The 17,707-nt window shown below is 43.9% G+C and overlaps 1 protein-coding gene across 2 annotated transcripts in view; it reads left to right on the forward strand.

The window, feature by feature from the left end:
- DIS3L2 (DIS3 like 3'-5' exoribonuclease 2) overlaps positions 1 to 17,707 on the forward strand; it is a 163,657-nt gene that overhangs the window by 63,726 nt on the left and 82,224 nt on the right. For both annotated transcript variants that reach the window (XM_010716800.3, XM_010716801.3), the window contains exons 8-10: positions 1,404 to 1,510; positions 2,693 to 2,940; positions 9,438 to 9,611. In XM_010716800.3, coding sequence (XP_010715102.1) covers positions 1,404 to 1,510; positions 2,693 to 2,940; positions 9,438 to 9,611 — 529 coding nt within the window. The remainder of the gene's footprint in view (positions 1 to 1,403; positions 1,511 to 2,692; positions 2,941 to 9,437; positions 9,612 to 17,707) is intronic.

A 17,707-nucleotide genomic window follows, 5' to 3' on the forward strand; every position in this document is an offset into this window, starting at 1 on the left:
AGAAAATAGAATGGCTCCTGCTTTTATTCTTTGCTGACCAATTTCCTGGCCCAGCCTCTAGCTGACAGCGATCTTAGAGGAGAAAGCAATGAGGTGTGTAACTTGAATATCTCCACTTTTTAAACTGTGTATAATGATCCCAGCAGGTTTTTTTTTTCCAACTTGTTTATAATCACAAGGCTCCATGGGGGATTTATCCCTCGGTAACCCTTGTTGTGGCAAACCCGAGTTCATCCAGCAAAATCACAGGGAGAATCACAAAATCACTACGATTGGAAAAGACCTCTAGGATCACCTAATATAACTACCACCAATATTGCGCACTGACCACGTCTCTCAGTGCCACATTCTCATGGTTCTTGAACACCTCCAGGGACGGTGACTCCACCACTCCCTGGGCAGCCTGTGCCAGTGCATCACCTCTCTCTCTGAGAAGCATTTTTCCCAAATATCCAAGCTGAATGTCCCCTGGCATTAACCTGAGGCCATTCTCTGTCGTCCTATCGCTGTTACCTGCGAGAAGAGGCTGAACCCCACCTCACCACAATCTCTTTTCAGGGAGTTGTAGAGAGCAGTAAGGTCTCTCCTGAGCCTCTTCCAGAAAAAATCACGTTCTAAAGCTGCTGTCAGACCAGTAGCCACGGGCTCTCAGCAGCCATTTGGCTCGCAGGGGCTGGTCCAAGCCGTCTGGATGGCAAGGATTGCGTTGGCTGTTTGTAAATACAGAAAGCATTGGCGTGCTGGCTGCCTGTAACAGATACTTTCATTGTGAAAATTGTAAACTGGAATTTAGCTGTCAGTTGATTTAAATACTCTTGGCATCTGGTGAAGGAGTATCAAGGGGAAGGAGCGTGGCTGTTTGTCATACACAGCACTTACTTTCATAAGGCTTTTTAATAATCCTGGTCTGCAGCCGAAGAGGGTCAGCTTAGTAGATGTGGTTTCAATGTCTAAGATAAACATGTGTTTTATAACCTTGCATAACATTTGTTAAGGAAATTAAATATTAAATGAATGTATGTACTTAAAGGACTGTTTATATAATGTTAATGACTCCAACTAAGCAGTGCCAGGAAATTAATGTATTTCTTAGTATTTAAGAAATAGTGTTTTCCACCATTTTGTTTATTATGGCTGATAAATTTGTACTTGTAAAGTTTGGATTTGTTTTGACTTTTGTTGTTTTTCAGCAGATCTCCATGGTAAGTGAGCATATACCTGCTTTCTTTTGTAGTCTGGAGAAATAAAGTTGCTTAATACTTGGCTATGCAAGCACTTGAGAGCTCTCTCCTTTCAGATAAGTCTAATTCATGCACCTCACATCGTATTTTACAGCAAAAGTCCAACATAAATTCATGATGGAAACATGCTACAGTAACGGCTGTGTTTCTCATTTGTTGCAGTGAAAGCTGGTGGGATCGGTGCTGTGCACAGAACAAAACAAGAGGAGGTACCCAAGGTGAACGATCCCAGGCTCCTCCCAGATAAGTTCCTTCAAAGGACAGCTAAGGTAAGTCCATAGAAAGTGGCAGCATGAGTGTGCTTCCAGAGGCTGAAGGAGGACCAGCATTGGCCTCCCTCTAGCCCCCATTTGTTGATCTTTGACTAAACATTCCCTGTTTCAAAGATAATTGTCCGATCTGATAAACCTCAAGTGTTTTGTTATTTTTTCCAATTATGCTAGTTTAAATTCCCTTTCTTTGTTAGGCAAAATTATTTAACAAGAATCAGAAAAAAAGAAAATTGGATAACTAGTATGTGTGTCAGAATATCCAGAGTTGTCAGAATTAATACTTAAAGACTTTGGAAGGGCTGTTAGTGCTGTTGGTTCAAGACTTGAGCCAATCTTCGAATGTCAAGAGACTGGTGGGACAGGCTGGGTCAGGTCTTTTCCACATCTTGTGCTTTCCTGTGCAGCCTCTCATTCTGGTCCCCATTCTGGGCTGGGCTGCCCACTGGTCTCCTCCAGCGTGGCAGTTGCAGCATTCAGAATCACACAGAGGTGCAGCTTCTGAAACCTTCAGGAAGGACTCGTCTGTATAAGTTTAGGAAATCAGCTATAGTATTTCTGTTATCCAGTTGATTTATTATAGTCTACAAAAATATAGCCTGGATGAACACCTCTCTGGAACAATTATTTAATGATATTGTAATTTATTATTCTTTTCAAAGCAGTCTTGTATAAAGGTAAAATAACCCCTAACTTCAGAAAGCACAGAGAGGAGAGAACTGCCAAATTCCCCACAGCACATCCTTTCCTGTGGTTAGCATTGGATCTGCCAGAGGCACCGTTTTTGAACTGGCCTGTTCTGCACTGAATGTCAAAATCGCAGGCCGAGGATACAAATGAAAGATCTAACAGGAGTTGCTTGTATGTTGTGGCTAATTCCCTGCATTTGGAAGCATCTGCTTCATGTCTGGTTTTGTTCTGTAATCAAGAAAATCGCTGTAGAGAGCTAGCACTTGGAAGGCACATAGCTCATCTATAGCCATCAGCAAGATGGCAAGGAAAATACACTGTAAATAGGTGCTCAGTTTAAAAATGCACACAAAAACATATGCATAAGAAACTATAGGATATAGGCGTTGTGATTTTCCAAGGTATTCTGTTGAGCCTCTGTGTACCCCTGTTCTGCTGCAGAAAATAAGTTTATCTGAAGGTATTGACTATAGAAAAGCTTGCCTCTTCCAGGTGGTCTATATTTTGGAAAAGAAGCATTCTCGAGCAGCTACAGGCTTCATCAAGCTTCTGGCAGACAAGAACAGTGAGCTCTTCAAGAAGTGTGCCATGTTCTCACCTGTGGACCACAGAGTGCCCAGAGCCTACGTGTCTTTGGCAGACTGCCCCTCAGACTTTGTGGCCAGACCTGAGGACTATTCAAATATGCTCTTCATCTGTCGCATAGTGGATTGGAAAGAAGACAGCAACTTTGCATCAGGGTATGTGGCTGCTATTGAAAGCAGAGATAAATGAGAGTCACTTATTTCGATGTATGCAATAAAGACATGAATCTGTTACCTGCCCAGTGAGTTTGTGGATGTCCTGTCCCTGGAGGTGTTCAAGGCTGGCTTGGATGGGGTCCTGGACAGCCTGGTCATGTATTAAATGTGAAGGCTGGTGGCCCTGCCTGTTGAAGGGAGGTTGGAGATTCATGATCCTTGAGGTCCCTGCCAACTCAGGTGATTCTGTGATTAGCAAGATACTTGCCTTGCATACCTCCTATAGCTAGTGGAGAAACTCAGAGGCTAATGACTGCTCACTGCTAGTTATGTCTCATGGCAATATAATATTAATTTCTTTTGGTGCTTGCTCTGATTTGCTGGGATATCACAACATTAATGAGTGTGCAGTCCTTGCTCAAAGAGCTTACAGTCTAGAGAGAACACACACAGGTCCTTAGCTCGACCAGCACAAGCACTGCAGGGTGCTGGACACCTTTCAGCCTTTTTTCCATCCGTGTAAGAAAAGTGCAAAGTGTGTAAGCAAATTCGCTGCTAGAGGATGAAGGTCAGTAGCTGTGGGGCTCCTCTTTGGTTTTCTTTTAAGTAGAAAGAAGTCACAAATATTGTGATATTTAAATTTGCATTGCTTCAAGAAAGGATGCTAGAAATCACAAAAGGATTCATTGACATCTGAAACAGATTAGAATGATGTTACACTCTGCTTTTTAGTAAGGCCATTGCTGTCCAGAGTTCAAATCAGAGGTGTTGCTGTGAAGGTGAAGATTTTAAGCCAATGTCTGTGCAGAACTGGATCCAGATTGCAAGTTCATCTTACCTCTCTCTGGTGAAAACCTTGTAGTCCTTAGCATTTTTGCTCTTTCTTGGGAACTGCTGCAGTGCACTAAGCACCCACCTGAGCACCTGCACTGTTTCCTATTGAGTGGGCCTTAATAAGTAGTGGTGGACATTAATAAATCTGTTCAGTCACCTTGGGAAAAGTGGAGTAGTCCTGATTTAGTTGGTAATGTAGAGTAGATAGCTTTGACACATGGAAACAATGTGGCCAAATGTTAAAGGTGATTGGGATCTGGAGGTAATCTGGAATATGTACGGTAGTGGGAGTTGGGCATAAAGCCACTTTCTCTTCCTCCTGCAAACTTATTCTGATGGAGCATTGGGATGTTTTTAGAGTTCTCAGCTCAAACTCCTTGTAAAACTGAAAACTTGCATCAAAACTTTTGTTTTGAAATGTGCTGGCACAGACCTATCAGCCCTAAAACTAAAAGCAACTGAAGTCCCTCTTGCCCTCCGGATTTTTTTCTGTTTTCCAAAGTTTATATCAGTTGTGGCTGCTTTGTAACAGCAAGTTTCAGATGTACTTCTTGAGAGACACATGAGCAGTTAGGTCACTCTGTATTTTATGGGTAAACTGTTGTGTATGAACTGAAGTGGCCTCCCTTTGAGCCCCTCTTAACTAGGGGCTGGCTGTGCTGTGAACTTCACTATGACTAAGTTGCCTGTTGGCAGAGAGGTTTTTTTGTCTTTGACTCCAACAGAGAAAAGACTGGAGGGTGATTGTGCTGCTTGGCATCCTGTCCCACACAAGCAAAACGAATTAGGAGGATGGGCTAAGGTTTTTTTTGGGAGGGCGCTAATGCATTTTTCTTTAATTGTGCTTCTGACAGCATTGCATATTCTCATCTGGATATTTTGGTAGTTTCCAAGATGTAAAGGGTGTTGTCAGGAAAGAAAACCTCCACGATTGTCTTCATACATAGCGTTTCCTCTGCGACTCAGCTGCACTTCAGTAAGTTCCTTGTGGAGATGGGAGCGTAAAACCTTGTGACCCATTTTGTTTTAACTATAAATACATGTTTGCTTAGAGAGTGTAATTCAAGGAAACCTCTTGAAAGTCCCAGAAGTTCCTGTTTCTTTCGGAGCGTGTTGATAAGCTGGCTATCTTGCTGGCTATCTTGCTAGCTTTCATCACCTGAAAGATGAGCAGGTGACCAGCAACTCATTGCACCCTTGGTTTTCTGAACTTGCTTGGCCAGGTGACTAGTTAAGGAAGCTGAATGTCCAACCTTGGTTTTGTTGACTGGAGACTTGTCACTACATCCTTCTGGGTCTGTATCTTCTTTAACACAGGCTCAGCTAATGTGAGGCCATTAGTTTTACAGCTATATACAGTTTTACAGCTGGCAGTCAGGTTTTCCTTTCTGCTCTTGTCATCCCTTGTGGCACTGTCATGCTGCTTGGCCTCAGATACTTCTTTCCATCACTGCCTGCTCTAGGGGAATTGAGGAAACAAGTTGCTCATAGCTCTAGGGATAGTCCCTGCTGAGGCAGTGCACCCCTTACTTCTGTCCACAGACTTTGTGATATGCCTTTGGCAGTACTGCCATCATTCTGAAAATGTCTGGACAGAAGACCTGTAGATCTTCTTAATGCACCACGTACATCTGCTGGAAGTACAAGGAAAACTCCCTGCGAGGTTGGCAGTAATTTCTTCTGGATGTCTTAGGTGTTTTCAGGCACTTTTTGTCCTGCAGTTGAACTCCTGCAGGCTGGTTGTGCGCCTTCATCAGCTTTCCTTTTCCCTTGGGAAGCTTGGTGCTGTGTTCGGAGTTCACAGGATGTTCTGATCTTCGTGGTGACCACACGTGGCACTGGGATGTCCCAGCTAAGGGCCTGGTGGTGGCACTGGTCAACCAGAGTGGTCACCTGCAGAGCGGGAAACCTGGCAGCCCCTGGAGGTCCCCTTGGGGAGGGGGTGCGTTTCTGTGTCGTGATTGCCACCTGGTGGTCACCACTGAGACACGGTCCCCTCTGAAGGCCACCTCGTGTCACCCTGACTGCTGGAAGGAGCAGGGAGGACCCAACAGCTCCGTATCTAACTGGTGATGCTGTGAATGTATGCTGCCGTACTCCTTTCTACATGTGATGTGATTTTACTGTGACAGCAAAATGCCGTTTCACTGAACCTGCTTCAGGTCGCAGATAAAGCAAAACAGCTACAGAATATTCTCCTGTTTCAGATAAATATTACAAGTACTGCTGTGTACAGTTGTTTCCTGGAGATCTCTTATCAGTGATGAAATCTAAGGCTGTTTGGAGCATTAGTTGAGACATCCCCGCATGTTTGGAGATGGCTAAGGGTGGAGTCTTTACTTTTTGCCACTACAGTATGATGATGAATAAAACTATGGAAAAAGAATAGGAAACTTTGCATTAGTAGCTTTTCATCAAAGTGGTCTGTAGTTACTGATGTGGAGGGTGTTGAGGAGGCTGGAGCATTCCTCCTGTGAAGAGGGGCTAAGAGAGCTGGGGTTGTTCAGCCTGGAGGAGAGAAGGCTCTGGGAAGACCTCATTGCAACCTTCCCATACCCAAAGGGGCCTGTTGGAAAAACTGACAAGACAAGGGGTAATGGTGTTTTAAAATGAAAATATGAAAGTTTAAGTTAGATAGAAGGAAGAAATACTTTACTCAGGGGGTGGTGAGGTATTGGCACAGGCTGCCCAGAAAAGTAGCCCCATCCCTGGAGGAGCTCAAGGCCAGGTTGGATTGGATTTTGGTCAGCCTGATCTGCTGGGAGATATCCCTGCCCATGGCAGGGGGTTGGAACTACATGGTCTTACTGGGACCTTTCCAGCTCAAACCATTCAGTGATTCTGCTGCTGCTCAAAGAGACCCTCTGTATAGAATGGCTGTGGGTATCTCTGCTCTAGGGGGAGACTGAGAACGGCTATGAAGTCCCTGGGGAAGTTACTGACTTCCATCTGGGAGCCTGCCTGGCTTTCTAAAAGAAACAAGCCTTGTATAATTATGCGTGGTCTTTTTTGGAGAGTTCTTATCGTGTAACCTTTGACAGCACTGGCTGGTTTTGGCTGAGTCTGGAGAATGGAGAGGGTTCCAATGTACGTTTGTGGAAACGGCTGGCTGAATAGATTTGATCAACATCCTTGTGAAGGGGCAGATGGCAGCGGGAGTGTGACTGCCTCAGGCACGCAGTTGTGGGAGATGAGGCCGTGGTGAGTTGGCAGCTCGGAGCAGCTCAGTGAGCCTGGAGCCATGGTTGGCCTCCCCACATCCCAACTGCACCACGTTGCCATCAGTGCTTTCCCTGGCTGCGTACTACCTGGGCCCGACGTCAACACGAGGGCATTAAAGCAGCCCCCCAGGCTGTTCTAATACTCTCCCATCAACGTCACAAGCAACATCTGATTCATTTTTCACCTTCTAACATTTGGAGGAAAAAAAAACCTGCAAGCCTGGGGTGCCACAGATGCCGTGACCGCTGCTGGGCCCAGTGCCTGTTGTTGTTTATAAGTCTCTTGAACTATTCTTGCTACCCTCGGTGGCCGCAGAGCCCCATGAGTGAGCCTGGCCGTTAACTCTGGGGCCATTGGTGATCCTATATGCGTTACCTTTGATCACATGCTGTCCTGTCAGATTTTGCTCTGATGCAAGTCATCATGTCTGTGTGACTGTAGCATGGCCCCAATTAAAGCCACTTGTACAGTTTTTGTTTCAAGGTACTTGGGAAATGTTCCCTGGAACACCGTAAATCAAATGTTAATTACTATTAAAAAATATTAGTCCTATATCAGACCTCTGGGTAAACTCCTTATGGTTCCTAATCTAATTTCAGTAAACGGATCAAGAAAACATGAGTTTCAAAACTGAGCTGGAAAGCACTCTGGCATTAAAAGGTGCTTTCCATGACTTGTAGTGTGGCCCTCCAGCCACCCTCCTGCTTGCTGCCCTTCTGAGGAAAGGGGCACCCAAGACTTAAGCTCTTGCCCTTTCTTTTTGATAGGGCAACGTGTCCTTTTTCCTCCTTTTTTTAAATTTCTGTCTATCCATCTGGTCAGGGAAGTTGTCTGGGTCAAGGTACTTCTTCCTTGCTTTATGGAGCTGGGTGCAAGGTGCAAGGTTTGAGCACAGATTCCGGGGGGCAAGCAGACCCACAGACCCATAGACCCATCCTTGTGAAGTCTCCCAGCTGCACATTAGATCCTGGAAATGAAGTAGTGATTTCTCTGGTTTATTGTTACTGCTGAGAGAGGAGGAGATAAAACTGATGCCTCGTTTATTTACATTAAAATAAAGATCAGGCTGGGACCGAGCTGCAGAAGTGGAGAATTAAGCCTCAGTGCCAAATGCGCACGTATTTCTGCCGTAGAGTTTGCACATAAAATTGAAACAATGGAGGGAAATATCTTTTATCCTTGTTTTCATTTTTATTTTAAAGCTAGGCAATGTGAACTCTGCAATTTACCACACCACAAGGCGCACAATCCTTTTCAGTGTATTACACAATGTGACAGGTTTATTACGCAGCCCTTCCCGTTGTGAAGAGAGAGCTCTGCTCCCATAAGGAAGATGGGCTTGCTTGCACTGCACGGATGGGGTTTGTTCTGTGGGTTTATGGCACGTTTGAAGCACTGAGAGCATCTTGCTAGTCCAAATGACAAGTACGCTGCTTTGGCCCAGATTTTGAAAATCCATTAGTGCCTGTTCTCACTCATTAGAATTAAAGCAAAAGGATCAATACTGTTATTGTGTATTTTATGCAGTGGAAAAACACGTATTAGAGTGGCTGTATTTGCACTGTGTTATTACCCCTCTCTGTTGTGTCATATTTTGATGGATTTGCCTTAATTTCAGTTGTAATTTTCTTGGACTGGCAGTGTTATCTCTATTGTCTGCAATGTTCCATTCACCCTAATGGCAGTATATTCAAAAAATAATTATATACATATATATATTTGCCTCTGTGTATTATAGAGCATTCTAGAGATGAGGAAGGGGAGGAGAGTCACTGCGGGACTTCGATTCTCCTGTAATGTTTGTAAGCAGACAGGGAGACAGCAATTCCCCCCTCCTTTGGAACCCCACTTGGTGCACTGCATCCATAACCGAGCACTTGTTTGACACCAGAGCTCTCAACCAATGTGCCATGGGGTTTGCAGTAGGACAGATGGAAATTTGCTCTAAGCATAATAGAGCAGCCACCTCATCCACACATGTGCAGATTACTGCAGCAAAGGCTATTAGCGTGTGGGACAAGTTCCCTTGTCTATGATTTGCTTCTAGATCATGTTTCTGAGATCTCTGTGTCGCCAGGAGAGGAGGAACAAACTAGTAGGAGCACACAGGTTTGAAGGAAGCCTGGACAGCGAATGGAGAGGCAATCTGTGGGCACGTCTGTTCTTGCAGGCTCTTGTAAGAAAGGCAGCAAGGGTTCTTTGCACCTTTGCCTTCATGGGGCAGCAGTTTCCCCAAGTGGGGAGGTCTGTAGCTCTGGGACGGAGAGAGCTATGCAGAGCATCCCAGCAGCTCAGCTGTCTTCTGCAGAGCTGCCCAGGATCAGGTGGGATCTTGCTTTCCATTTCAGATTGTGGGACTGAATCACTTTTTAAAGTTATAAGGGGAAGGAGGATCTCAAGGGAAGAAGCTTTTGCAACCCTTTCTCTCTTCCTCTTTGCAGGCAGTTGGCCAAAAGTCTTGGTCAGGCGGGGGAGATCGAGCCGGAAACGGAAGGAATCCTGACAGAGTATGGCGTGGATTTCTCTGACTTTTCCCCCGAAGCCCTGGAATGCCTTCCCCAAAGCCTGCCCTGGGTTATCTCACCGGGAGAGATGGCCAAAAGGAGAGATTTAAGGTAATGACAAAAAGCCTGGTCTGTCGCTCCTCCTTGGGTTGGTGCAACATTGCTTTGTTTTTGTTCTGTTTTGATTTCATCACATTTTGAAAAGGCTCTGATGTTATTACAGGTAGCGTATTACACGATACCTCTGCTAATGTGGAAAGAAACTGCTTTGAAAGTACCTACGGACCCAAAAGACAAGTTATTTGAAGAAGTGTTTGTGAGGCAAAGTAGGCTTTTTCTCAAAAGAGCTATTGAAAACTGAAAATTTGGTGTTTGGCACCTAATCTGAAAGCTTTATGTTTTTGTCTGGAATGTATTACGTATTTTAAGGGTAGTTTTATTGCAGAGATTTTCTGAATGCTTGGCAGATCAAATTATCTTGGACATTGTTACTTTGAAACTTAAGTACAGGTAGAGACTGTCCTATGTTTTCCTGTCTAGTCTCAGCATTCTTCTGCTTTGAAGAACTGGTGTCATGGGGAGTTTGTGGCGGCTCTTGGTCAGGTTAGCAGCTGGCAAATGCATTCTCTCCCTGTAGCCTGGCAGCTTCGTGCTGTCCACCCACCTCACGTTACTCATCCCTGCAACTTTGTGTTGCTCCCTTCTACCAGCTTTTGGGAACTCTGCAGTCTGTTAGGTGATAGACATTCTGACATTGTTGGTCTGCCTAAATGTAACAGGCAGAACTTTCTAGACTTCACTAGAAAAGATATATAGACAAAAGAGTAGTTTGAGATCTTGATTTGCAATAAAGGAAGGAAGCTGCATGAAAGCAAAACAATACTTGTATTATCAAGATGATAGGATGTGTTCCACTCCCACATTTGTTGTGCTTGAGCATCCTGTCTCTCATGGGAGGTCTCCAGGCCCTGTGCTGTGGGTAACAGATTCAGTGGCTCAGTGTGGTGTTGCTTTCTTGCTTATCACTGAAGTGAAGCAGACCCACAAGTCTGATTCCTCAAGATACCACCTACAGCAGTAGAAGCTCCTCTCTCTCTTTGTTATTGGCATGAAAGCTAGCAATTTAGAGAGAGGGATAAGCTGATAAACTGCACCCATTTGTATCTGTGCTCCAACTCTAGATGTTACTTTGGATTTAATCCTGCACTCCAGCCTGTGACCTTCGTGCTGCTTCAGCTTTACTGGTTTTCAGTTGCCATTCAGTGGGATAGTTCAGGGAAAGACTGCACTTCTGTTTGACCTGTGGTAGCACTCAGGTACTAGATCCAGACTGTATTCTTCAACTAGCTTAAAAAAAAAAACAACAAACAAAAGATGCTGAAACCTGCAGTTGAGAAGTCACTGGAAAGTGATTATTTTTATATTCTTGACTGCATTTCAGTAGCATTCTCTGCTTCTTCTGACCAAGCTCTTTCAAGCAAATAAAGTCAGTCAGACAGTCATTTTTGGAAACAAATTCCAAGTGGATTTCTTGCTTTTATTGCTGAATTATTGCACTGGGACTTATCTAGGTGATAACAGTTTTGCAGCTAAGCCATTTAAATCCCTCTCTGCCCCTTCCTGACCATAGTGCACACTACAAAGAAGATTTCCTTTTGATCCTCTCAAATATAAACATTTAACAGTCAAGGTTTTTAAGACAATTATTTGAGCTTAATTTACTAATCCTTTTAATGTCAACTAGCACACTGCTGACTAACTAGTCCGTAGTCTAAACATGAAGACAGCACGAGACTTTTGGTTATGACTAGGCACCTGACCTGGGCAAACCCATCTGCTGAGGCTGAGTGAGATGAAGGACAGATATCTTGTCCATGCCATCTTGTAAATGTATTCCTTATCCTCCTGCAACTCCTTCAGTTTTACAGAAAGCATCTTCTTGCCATACATAGTCTGTTTGGATAGCAGCTGTGATCTCACCTAGACAGCCTGCGCAGAATTGCTTCCAGGAGGTTTTTCTTCTTGTTTCTTCAGCAGTGGCTCACAAAGAAAGCTTTACATAATATTTTTATATTACTTAAGGCTGAGAAGATCCAAACCTTGTGGATGGCTTTGAAATCTTTCAGCTGATTTAACTCTGCCACACTCATGCAGTTTCATCATGGACAGCTGCTTTTTTACCTGCATGATTTTATCTAACTGTGAAATGAGGCAAGTATTTAATGAGCACTCCCAGCTTAATTGTTTGAAAATGGCACTGAAAGCTTCTAATGAAAGGCACTGGGCAAATGTTAGGTACTAGCATTGCATGTTGCAATTGTATTTTACAGAGGGCATGAAGTTTTGTAAAGTATCACAATTCGTGGTTGAAGAAACTTCCCTTCCAAAGACATTAAATGTGTTAATACAGGACCAGAGTGCTTTCTATTATTCAGGGTGATGGAAATTGATGTTTTTTCATTGAAGCTTGCGGAGCGTTCGATCTTCTGTTTTTGGAGAAACACCAGAGGATTAGCATTATAGGGGCAAATTTTGGTGGGTGCAAAGTTGCAACCGTTCTCCCATCTTTTCTATCACGTAATCGTCATTTCCTTGTTTGCTTTGCTTTCTACTCAGTGTTTCATTGGTACACAGCCTGTGCACAGCAAAGGGTCAGGGCAAAGCAGGAAATGCAAATCTCTGGGGTGGATGCAGCAGACAGGGCACCGGAGGAGGCCATTTGAAAAGATGTAGCCAAGAATCTAAGAAACACAAAAACTATTTATTTCTATGGCTTGTTCCAAATGTTTCTGATTTCATTCATATCTTTTTGTTTCCTTCTTAACTGGGACAAGAAACTAAAGCCAGGAAAGTCCGATCATAGTGGGAAACAAAAACCTAAATATTGGAGAGAGAAAAAAGGCCCTTCTGTGCAAAGCAGTTCTGCCTTTTGCATGTCTCCCATTGTTGGTGTTACTGTGGAAAATGTATAACATCACTCTTTTGGAAAGCACTAGAGCCTGTTCAAGTGGAGATGGTTTATATAGTCAAACATGGAAGAACTTGAAGATATCTATTTCTTTACCATTTGCCTAATAACAAGTGAGCCTGTTGACCTCTGCTGGACTATTACAAATGTGAAACTTGGCACTCAAAATTGCTTGCTCTAAATTTTCCAGTTGCTTTCTCTTTTTCCATTTGATGTCATCCTGCCAACTAGTGATTTTATTATTATAAACAGGACATTGTATTCACTTTTAAGAAGAAATATGAACCTGAAGGTAAAATTACAAACTGCAGTTTCTCAGCTGGCAAAATACAAAACAATGAGCTAAAAATACTGAGCAGAGAAAGGGTGCTGTGGCAAGAGACTCTGAAATATCTGCAAGATGGATGTGATCTGGAGAGCAGAAACTGATGGACTTCAAATGAAAAGTTCTGTACTCATGAGAATCTCTAATGGTTGAGATCAGAAGGGATCTTTTGGAGATCGTGTAATCCAACCCCTCTGGGTGAAATAGAGCAGGACTCTGGGCTGCTGATTTTGGATATCTCCAGAGATGGAGGTTCAGTAACCTCTCTGAACAACCTGTTTTGGGGCCTGATCACCTTTACTGGCTTTTGTTTCATTTATCGTATGTTTTCTTTAATCCTTCAATTGAACCCTAGATAGCTCGAGAACAGTCTGGCTTGGTCACCTTTATTTCTGCACATCAGTATTTCCTGACGTTGATAAGATGTCCCCACCTGAGCTGAGCTTTCTCCTTTTGGGGCCGAACAATCCCAGCTCTCTCAGCCTGTCCGTGTAGGTTACGCACTCCCATATCTTAATCATCATTGAAGTCCTTCAGCAAACATGCTTTGGTATGCTACTGCTAAACCCAACATTAGACACAGCACAGTCTCACCAGTGTCCAGTAGAAGGGAAGAACTGAAGGATTGCATCCCTTGACTTGCAGGCAGTACTTCCTACTGCAGCCCAGGAGGCTGCTGGCCATTGCTGTAAGGGCATGTTGTTGGATCGTGTTCAACTTGCTGCCCACCAGGACCCCAGCCCCGTTACTGCTAAGCTGCTTTCCAACTAGTTGGCCCTCAGCTGTACTGTGCAGTGTTATTCCTCTCCAGGAGCAGGACTTTGATTTTTCCACTGAGCTTCATGTGGTTCCCATTGACTCACTGCTCTGCTGAGGTCTCTCTGAATGACAGCAAAGCTGTCTGTTCCTCCTTTGAGAAGCATGAGTCTTTTTCAGCAGCCTCCTGAGGGCTGGAGAACATCAGACTGGGGACAGCAAGGATCCACAGCATTGGCAGGGAGCAATTAATACTCGCTTGCTTCCCTGCTAGGGCACAGCTAATGAGTTAATGAACTTTGCTCTTACAGGCAAAGAGCTCTGAGAGTACAACAAAGTTTTCAGCCAAAGTTTGCATCTTGGTATTTCAGTATGCTGTGACCTAAATTGCAACTGACCTAAAGCTCTCAAAATTACTAAAAGCTAAATTGTAATTTTGGCTGCCCATTCAGAAATGTAGCATCCTTTCTTTGGCTGATAAGGGAGGAACGGTAGAGATGCTGTGCTGGCTCTGCCCTGCTGTGGAGGGAAGCACTGTTCTTAGCACTGTTTGTAACGGGAAGGCGCTGGCAATGGGACAGTACCTGCACTGTGGTTCTGCCCAGCGCTTCATTCTCACTTGAGGTGTGGTGCAGCTAATAACAGGGATTAGCAGTGCTTATAGTAAAGGTTTGACAGCATGCTCTTTGCAGCGGTTGCCCAAGAAGATTATTGGCTGATAAAATGAGAGGTGATGGCAAAAAATGAAATACAGAAAATGGCAGCCTTGAGCAGTGCAAGGACTGGAGGAAAGCACTCAGCCTCTGAAACAGATGCCTTTTCAAGGCAGGTGGAATACTTTAGCTTGAAATGAGTACAAGTCAGATAAAACATCATTAAACAGCTTGTTTCCTGGAGATTTTCCACTACAAAAAGCTAGTGTTAAGTAGAGCAGGTCTTACTCAGCTATAATAGGATACGTGAAAATGCTCTGGTTTCTGATGGAAACTGAAAAATGGCTTGTTTAGCTAATGTATAAGCAACATTGCTACAGAGCTGACTGTTATCTTGGCGTGGAGCAGAGACACAAACAGGGCCAGATTATGATCTCTGCCCTGTCACTGGGCACTGAGCCGCTCTGTGACTAATTCAGTGCTCTCCATAGGGAGATAGAAGGCACACGGAGGATTGCTCAGTGGGGTCCAAGGATGTCAGATCTAGTCCCTCTCTAACAGGATGGATTCCAGAAGAGCAGTGATGGCTGTACCTGCTCTGGGTACTTCTGCTGCCCTTGGATCAGTGAGGAGAGCTAGCATTAGCTCCATGCTCACCCATTAGCCGAGTAAGTAAAACCGAATAAAACAGCGCTCCTGTCAGAGTGATGTGGTTCAGCTCCTTGCTTCTGACACTCAGTTGGCTTCTTCAGGTCCTCCGCTCTGTTTTCATAACATTTTCTACTACACTATAGCTACAGCAATTGTGGTGACACTGTTTTGTGCAGGATGATGCATGGTGTTTGCTGTCAGATGCTGCTGTTACCAGTGGCTGGTGTACACAGACGCGCTGGCAACTTCGCTGCTGTTTTTCCTTACAGGAAAGCGCGTGTGGTCACTGGAAGTGCAGCTTCAAGCGGAATCAGTGGTGTGCAGTTGGACAGGGTTATTGTGTTCTCATATTGTACACCATCAAAACTGAGCTTGCTTAGTTAAGAGTCTGTTTTGCTGTGGAAAACAGTAATAACTTTTGCAACTGGGTTGTTATACATACGGTTTTGTTCCTGCCTGCCTGCCTGTTTTATGGAGAGAATAACAGAGGGAGATGAGAATTAAATCTTTAATCAGTTTGGGAACGTGTCCATTTCTTTGAGTTCTACTGGATGACAAGATGGGCTGTAACTGCATGTGATAAACAGAAGAGAGTGCCCTCTCCTGTTGTGTTTATACGTGTAGGTGTTGCCAGATACTGCCACTTTCCCTGGTATCTCAGTGCTTTGCTGGCACTGAGATGAAGAATCCAAGACCTGGTATCAGGTGGTGTGTCAGTCTGTTGCTGCGGATTCAAAAAACAGAACTTCAGTAGGGATATCCCCACTGTGGCTGATCATTATAGAGAACAACATTTTCCTTCTGATTTCATTCTGATTCTGAAGACTAAGGACCTATTTGCACCTACGCAGAATCCAATGTTTGCATTTGAGTCTCATCTCAGTCCACCTTTCATATCTTTGCAGAGCTCTTTTCTTATCTGTGGCCTTTATGAAATGAGTTTCCACATACAAATAGGAAATGGTGCCCATAAGGCAGAACGCCAGTCATTGTCCTAGCTTCATGATTCCTGAGGTTACAGGAGAGAAGGGTGCTTTTGTGCCCTTATGCAACCGAGAAAATGGAAAGTAGAAATCACTTTTTTCTCCAGATCTTTTGCTCTAAGCTGCCGAGTGTCCGGATTGTGCTGTCTGATCTGATTGTTTTGGGTGATGGATCCTTATTCCCAACTGATTCTTGGATCCTCACTCTCTAAAAAGATAGAAATGAACAAAATATAGGTGGGAAGTGATGAAGGTATCACTGTGGTTAAGAGATGGGGGCAATTCAGAATAGACCAACTATGGTACTCTGGGAGCTGAGGGACTGACTTGGAAGGGAGGATTAACCATTCAGTGTGTTTGCCAACAGTGAAACTGGAAGTTTGTGAAAGATGTAGTACTTAACAGTTAAAGTGCGTAGACCAAAAGGAAGTGAGAATCATTTATGGTGGTGGGAGGATACGAAGGGGTATTATGAGGACAAGTAAGGTAAAACAAAGAGGGAGACCTTTCCTGTCCAGTCTAAAATAGAACGTAGCTTTGAGTGCTAAAGAAAGTATTGGAAACTCCATCACTAAAGATGCTTAATACTATACTGGAGAAAGTCCTTGCAAATGTATTGTCAAGTGTAGCTCTGACCTATGAGGGTTGGATGACCTAATGTCTCTTCCATTTCTAGCTCTGTGCATCTATGATTAAAGTAGTTTATATAATGCAAGTGCATTTTCAATTACACTCCACCTTCTTGCGTGGGATAGTGGTGGTGCAGAGACCTCATTATATTTGTGGCACAATTACAGCATGAGTTGTAGGAAGTATTGCTGGTGCTTGGTCTTTCTGACATTCTGATCTCTTTTATATATACATTGGCTTTTCAAACCGTTTAGTTATGTTACAAGACTGCAGTGCTCTTTTGGAGGCCATAAATATATGGAAGGAATAATTGATTCTGGTTCGGCAGTCCAAGGAGCAGTCCTTGGTGAAAATGTAAATGTTTATGGTTGTAGAAGTTTAATTCATCGGGAGTCATTGTCAGCTGTTCTCTTGGACCGAGGTCTGTTTTCTGAACCAGAACAGGACGTTAGCTCAAACATAAACACAGAGAAATTAAAAAGAACAGGACGGGTTTGATGTATAAAGTTGGGCTTTTGGTACATTTTATGCTGTGCTGGGTTTTTGTGGGGTTTGTGCAATTAGCGTTTGGAGCAGGCAGTTTTGGCTTCCCGTTACTGTATAATTTCAGTTCGTTTTGAAATTCATGCACCATGCAAAAAGAGCTTTGTGCTGCGTCGAGTATTTCTGTCGATGTGTTACAGTGCAGTTAGGGTGCCTTCAGAGGTTTGTCAGGGCACTTCTACTGCATGCATGTGTTGTAATGTATTCCTTTTAAGCGTCTGTCTTGGAAGCAGCCGCTGGGGTTTTAAGTGAAATCTGCCAGCATCAAGTGTGACAAATGGGGTAGATGCTCCACGTAATAGATGTCTTTGGGAGCGGGATGTCGAAATCTCTGAAAATGTTGAGGCACTGATTGTTCTCTGAAATTTCTGCCTGCGAAAGAGTGCTTCACACCCGTGTGAGTGATGAACACGGGTGGAATTGGTCCCATGCTTGTTGGCGCTGTGTAGCAAACCTGTGCAGACAGCGTGGTCAAGTTGGGTTTACTTGTGATTGAAGAATGAGATTGATTTTTGTGGTTGCCATAACAATTGGACTGCTGTGAGAAAAAATGTTTATAGCTTTCACTGGAGTGAGTTGACAGCTCTAGGATGCCTATTTCCAAATTAAAACAACTGTTTCCAGCTCTGAAAAATGATATATGTTTAACTTTTCCAAGGTAGAGCTCAGCAGGGTCTTAGAAATGACCTGAAGAGCTC

Source organism: Meleagris gallopavo, chromosome 11 (assembly GCF_000146605.3).
Source record: "Meleagris gallopavo isolate NT-WF06-2002-E0010 breed Aviagen turkey brand Nicholas breeding stock chromosome 11, Turkey_5.1, whole genome shotgun sequence".
Classification (NCBI taxonomy): domain Eukaryota; kingdom Metazoa; phylum Chordata; class Aves; order Galliformes; family Phasianidae; genus Meleagris; species Meleagris gallopavo.